This window comes from Apaloderma vittatum, unplaced genomic scaffold (assembly GCF_000703405.1).
Source record: "Apaloderma vittatum isolate BGI_N311 unplaced genomic scaffold, ASM70340v1 scaffold21792, whole genome shotgun sequence".
In the NCBI taxonomy this organism is placed as follows: domain Eukaryota; kingdom Metazoa; phylum Chordata; class Aves; order Trogoniformes; family Trogonidae; genus Apaloderma; species Apaloderma vittatum.
Genome location: NW_009703389.1, coordinates 1 through 5,979, shown reverse-complemented (window position 1 = coordinate 5,979; position 5,979 = coordinate 1). Strand labels below are relative to the sequence as shown.

The following is a 5,979-nucleotide window of genomic DNA, read 5'->3' as shown; positions in this document are numbered from 1 at the left end:
GCCATCTTCCTCCAGGTGTCCTCAACCGTACAAAACAAGAGACAGGAACAGGGAAGGTTCCTGAACTTGATCCCGCCCACGCACACATGAACACCTGAGCAGAGAAAGCGATGGCTGGTGCCTCAAGGGTCATCCCTGCCTCTGCTCTGCTCACCCTGCAACTCTCCCTGCTCTGAGCAAGGGATGTGCTGCCACCAAGAGCCGCTTTGGACAGAGCTTGCTCTACCCTTCAAGTACACAAGGCATCTCAGCCTGCGAGGCCACCACAGGTGCTTTCAGGGACAGGCCCTGCTCTTCAGACACCACCTACAGATCCTGCTGACTTTGAAGAGACTTACAGGAAAAATAAACATTCAAAACCTACACATGACCGGGTGCACAGTGAAACAGAGAAGGAGGAACCACAAAACACACGATTCCTCCACCAAGGTTGCAGTGGAGGGCCCAAAATCAGTGGTCTGTGAAGAGAGTACCCTGCATCCAGGCTTCCCCAACAGGTCCTCTTCTCCCACATGGAAATCTTCGCTGGGTAGAAAGAGGAATTTGTGCATTTGTTGGGGATTTCCAGATGTGGGGCAGAATGGTGCACTCATACAAATATGATGCATTACAGACCTCATGTGTTGTAGAGTTAAGAGGTGCAGTCAGGTGGAGGAGATGCCCCCCGCCAGCACTGGTCACATAACACCCCTGCTCCCAGGGGCTGAGGTCCACTCAGGACTCTGCCCATGGCAACATGGGAGCCCTGTCCTGGGTCTAAAAGCATCAATGTATCTCACCTGAGGAACATGGCCCCTGGGTTAAGTGACAGTAATCAGTTGAGAAACTTCTCTCTGCAGTCCAGCTTCTAGATGGGAGATGAAGAGGAAAGGAGAGGCAAGAAGGAACAGGAGAAAAAGGGCAGAGAAAACAAGATCAAGAGAAGGGGCAGTGCTATACCAGCAGGGATGTTTTGAGAAAGGCTCCAGGGAATGCTGTGGGGTACCTCCGGTACTTTCCAGGTCCACAAACACCAGACACATGTGCTCCAGGGACCTATAAGCAGGATGTCTCCCTGGAGGGGGTCCCTGAGCTCCTCTTCAGCACCAAGCTTTGAGAAGTCACTGGTGCAGCCACATGTGCCAGCATAAGGGCCAAGAATAAAGGGGCAGCATGAGGGAGAAGGTCAAGGGCCAAAGGAGAGATATGGTTTTGCAACTCACAAAGACCCAGGAAAAGAGAGGAGCAGGACAACATGTGACAGCTGCACTGGAGAGCTTGCGTCCCTAAAAGTGACCATGTAAAGGCAGTGTATGGGATGACATGGGATGGGAAAGAAAGCTTGGAGGGCACTGTTGAGTGTGTACCTCCACTGGCACTAGAAACCAGGTCTAGCCTGTCTTGGCTCCCTCTGAAAATGTCTCTAGCAGCATGATGGAAAGCTGAGCACTGGGAAAGGATCACAGAATCATAGAATGATTTGGGTTGGATGGGACCTCAAAGATCATCTAGTTCCAACCTCCTGCCATGGACAAGGACACCTCCACCTAGATCAGGTTGCTCAAACTCCCATACAACCTGGCCTTGAACACTTCTAGGGAGGGAGCATCCACAGCTTCTCTGGGCTAGAATAGCCTTCCCAGGAAGGTGACTCACTCTGTTATTCATGCCCTGCGTGAAGTTTTACACTGACTCATCTGTGATACCTAACAGACACATGGGTGGGAAGAGCATTGGGAAGCCTTCTGCTCCCAATCACTCTGCAGGGTGCTCTGCACACATGAGGCACCTGGGGTCCTCCAGCCGTGCTGACTTGACCACTTCTGCAGAACATGAAAAACAAACCCATCATAGCCTTTTTTTTTTTTTTTTTTAAGCTGAAGCAAGAATTAGGTTTTTTGTGCACCTGAGCAAACCTCAGAGAAGGAGTGAACTCATTTTAACACTGCCATTTCCAGGTCACCTGCAGGGACTGGCAGTGTGGCACCGAGGTGAAGGACACTGCAATCCTCTCCATTAGGATGCACAACGCTGCAATGAGCTGGGGTCGCTGCTGCCCCTTCCCACCCATGGGCTTGAAGCAAAGACCCTTCCTGGCCTCTTGCTTCAGGGCAGCTCTGGTGAGAACACCTGGGGCCTCAGCAGCTCCATCCTCCTCTGCCAAGGCATGAGAGGGAGAGAAAGGTGAGACACGTGTTCCCTCATGCAGAGGTGTTAAGAGAAACAGAGTGAAAGACCAGAGGGGAGGGAACACAGGATGGACACACACACACGTACTCTTGTGACTGGCCTTTTCAAATACTTTCTGACCCAGAAAGCATCTGCATAGCTGCCCAGAACAGCCCAAACTGTCAAGAGAGAAGGTTTTTGGAGGTGAGGAGGTGCCACGAGCCTCAGCTGTAGATGTGGAGTGCCAAAGGGGTGCTCAGCAAAGGCCCCCTCCTGCACATCCACCTGCACTCAGCGTTATATCCCGACCAGCTCCTGAAAGTGTTTTTTTTCCCCATCTACCCTGAGCAGATTCCTCGAATGAAGGTGCTTTTCCTGGTGGGAGGGGAGGGTGGGGCTGGGGCAGGGCTGTGGGGACTTGGCATTCAGCACTCATTTGCTCTCTCTGGGAAGAAGATTTCGCGACATCGCTGAACCGTGTCCTGGGGGGACTGGACGCTGTGTCCCACCGTGCGGGGATCGTCATAGATTTCATAATCGTTCCCTCCCTGCAGGGGAAATAGAAAACAGGGAAAGCATTAACAAGGTCTTGATGGAGCACCCTCATCCGTGAATCTGCATCGTCTCTGTCCTGTGAGGAGCTGGGGTGGGAGCCAGCGGCCCCGCGGGCTGCAACCTGCTGGGAATGGGCTGCCAGGGCTTTGCAGGCCCAGGGAGGCAGAAGAGGCTGGGCTGGGAGCCCTGCTCCTGCCCTCTTGCCTCCCCTCTTTTGTGCCAGGGGAGGAGCATAGAAAGGGTGGGGAAGGTCTCAGACCAGCAAAGCTTCTCCAGGAGCCTGGGGTTAACCCCTGCTCTGCCTGTGGAGGGGCTAGCAGAAGGTGAGGTGGGCACATTTGGGGTGCTGAGGTTGCCATCATCTGGAAAAAATCTGAGTGGATGGCCAAGCTGGTCCTACAGCAGCAAGCATGCATCATCCTCCACTACCTTAAAGAGAAGATGAAGCCTGCTGTTGAAAAGCCCTCTCCTAGGTGCTGGGGGCTCCTACTTTGGGTTCTGCAGGCCAAAGGAGTGTTTGCCCCCCTCCTGAGGGTACCAGGGGGAAAAAAGTGATGCTGAGATGGACCTCCTCCACAGCACTGTGAATCCCCATGACCTAGTGGGCCTGCCACCACCACAAGCCTGCTGTGAACCTGCGTCACCTGAGAGCATCTCTCTCCCTCACACCACTAGATGTCTGTGTCAGCCACCGGTGGGACCCAGCCTGTGGGCCCTGTGGTGGAGCAGCTCCAGACAGGAGAGAAGGCAGACATGTGTGGGATGAGCAGGACATACTCACAGGGGTTGTCTCGTTCCCAAAGAAGTGAATGGTGTCAAATCTCTCGTCATCGAGCACGTTCAGGCAGTAGCGCTTGTCCCAGCCCTCCGGGAAGACATCAAAGCTGATCATGCCACCTGCCAGCAGAAGGGAGGGCACTGGGCAATGTTGATGGGAGCCAGCAGGGTGTTCCCTCTGCCTTGGGATGGGCAGGAGGAGGGGAGAAGGCTGGATGTTTTTGAGGAGCCTCCACCCCAAACAGCAGCCAGGCACCAGCTCTGCCTTGCTCTGCCTTTCCAGCATGTGGCTGGGATAGTGGCAGATGCTGTTCCTATGACAACAGGCTGGAGTGACATCAGCATGGCTGGGGTGACATCAGCACAGCTTCCCTGACCGAAGGCAGGCAGGCACGAACCAGAGGCCTGCAGGAGGCAGGGTGGGGGGAGTGATGCTGGTGTGGGAGGTCACAAGAGATGCATCTGTTGGGGGAGATTTGGGGTCACGCGTTGCAGACAGCACCAGCACGTTCTGTGTCCCAACAGGGAAAAATGTCCTTGGTGACTGGCACCAAGCTCTCTCCTAGGCTGCTGTGTGGACATTGCTGGCCCTTCTAAAACCAGTGCTCCTTAACTCTGCAGGGACTGGGGGCTCCTGGCACGCTGCACATATAAAGCAGACCCCGGGCACCCCACAGCCCTGGGGTCCTGGCTGGCCATGCTGCAGGGCCCAAGCAGGCTCTGCACGCTGATCGAGGACCAAGGACCTTGCCACGGAGCTACCACGATCCTGCTGACAGAATCAGGGCCCAACTCTGGCCTGTCAGCTCTTGCCACAAGTGTGAAGTGCAAGTTGCCAACACCTAGAGGGGCACCAAGGCAGACGGGGCAAATGTAAAGGAGCTTTCCCAGAGAGCACACGGACACTCAAAGCCACCAAGGGTTAACGAACTTCCTAGCCCTTGCTCTCAGACCAGGCAGAGTTAACCCCAACACTGTGCTGCTTTCTGGGGGTGCTTCGAGGCAGCAACCTTTCCTGTCCTCTTGAGCTGCTCTGCTGCACCCACAGGCTGCAGAGCCAGACCCTCATCCCTGCACCAACACAGGTGTCACGTTTCTCCAAAAACAAAGCCTGCGCCTCAGGGCACACATATGTTTACATGTTGCTTGGAGCTGGGAGGAACGGGGATTTGAGCTGGGATGTGAGTGCTCCTGACAGTTCTGGTCTCTGCTTCTCCAGGCAATCTACTAGGCCATGAGCAATCTTGGAGTTTCACCCTCTCCTTCTTCATAGATCAAAACTCTACCTCTCTTAGGAAGAGGGTGATTAAACAGGTACCCACGGGGAAAGTCCTTGCTGGAGGCGAGGAATGATCTCCTGGGCTGTTCAAATGCACATGTCCTGATGTCATTCTCCACTTCTCCTTGGCTGGTTGAGGTGTCCCTGTTGGTTTGGGATCCTAAACTAACGCCCCTTAAGCATGAGGAGGCAGATGATTCACTACCGGACAGGATGCCCCAGGCAGGGCACTGTAATATGGATGGGAGCAAGCACTTGGTCTGCTCAGGGATCATAGAATATCAGGGGTTGGAAAGAACCTCTAGAGATCATCTAGTCCAACCCCCCTGCCAGAACAGAATCCCCTAGGGCAGCCACACAGGAACATGTCCAGGTGGGTTTTGAAAGTCTCCAGAGAAGGAGACTCCACAACCTCTCTGGGCAGCCTGTGCCAGTGCTCTGTCACCCTCACAGTAAAGAAATTTTTCCTCATGTTGAGGTGGAACTTCTTATGTTCTAAGTTAAGCCCAGTATTCCTTGTTTTATTACTGGGCACCACTGAGAAGAGATTGTCTCCTTCCCCTTGACACCCACCCCTCAGATATTTATATATGTTAATAAGATCCCCTCTCAGCTCTCTTCTGTCAAGGCTAAACAGCCCCAGTTCTCCCAGTCTCTTCACAGGAGAGATGTTCAAGTCCCTTAAATCATCCTCGTAGCTCTCTGCTGGACTCTCTCCAGTAGGTCCCCATCTCTCTTGAACTGGGGAGCCCAAAACTGGACACAGCATTCCAGGTGTGGTCTCACCAGGGCAGAGCAGAGGGGAAGAACTTCCCTAGACCTGCTGGACACAGTTTTCCTAATGCACCCCAGGATCCCATTGGCCCTCTTGGCCATTTTGGCCACAAGTGCACGTTGCTGTCCCATGGACAACTTACTGTCCTCTAGGACACCAAGGTCTTTCTCCATGGGGCTGCTTTCCAGCAGAACGTCCCCTCATCTGTACTGGTGCCTGGTGTTACTCCTCCCCTGATGCAGGACTCTACACTTGTCCTTATTGAACTTCATGAGGTTTACCTTTGCCCAGCTCTCCAGCCTGTCCAGATCTCATGGGATGGCAGCACAGCCTTCTGGTGTGTCAGCCACCTCTCCCAGTTTTGTATCATCAGCGAACTTGCTAAGCGTACACTCTATCCCCTCATCCAGGTCTTGGATCATAGAATCACAGAATGGCCTAGGCT

General features: G+C 53.8%; 1 protein-coding gene across 1 annotated transcript; it reads right to left on the bottom strand.

Annotated features, from left to right (window-relative positions):
• Nucleotides 1-2,444: 2,444 nt before the first annotated feature.
• On the bottom strand, nt 2,445-3,596 carry LOC104270301 (phosphomannomutase 1-like). The gene is made up of 2 exons (XM_009864619.1): nt 3,485-3,596; nt 2,445-2,696 (listed from the first exon to the last, which is right to left on the bottom strand). Exons 1-2 carry the CDS (start codon nt 3,593-3,595, stop codon nt 2,574-2,576), a joined length of 234 nt encoding a protein of 77 aa, XP_009862921.1. The 5' UTR covers nt 3,596; the 3' UTR covers nt 2,445-2,573.
• Nucleotides 3,597-5,979: the final 2,383 nt, after the last annotated feature.

What these genes read in the sequence shown, in the direction of transcription:
- LOC104270301 (XM_009864619.1), bottom strand. Translation starts at nt 3,595, where the DNA reads ATGATCAGCTTTGATGTCTTCCCGGAGGGCTGGGACAAGCGCTACTGC. An exon ending in TTGGGAACGAGACAACCCCT is followed by an intron (nt 2,697 to 3,484) that starts GTGAGTATGTCC and finishes TTTCCCCTGCAG; the next exon opens with GGAGGGAACGATTATGAAAT.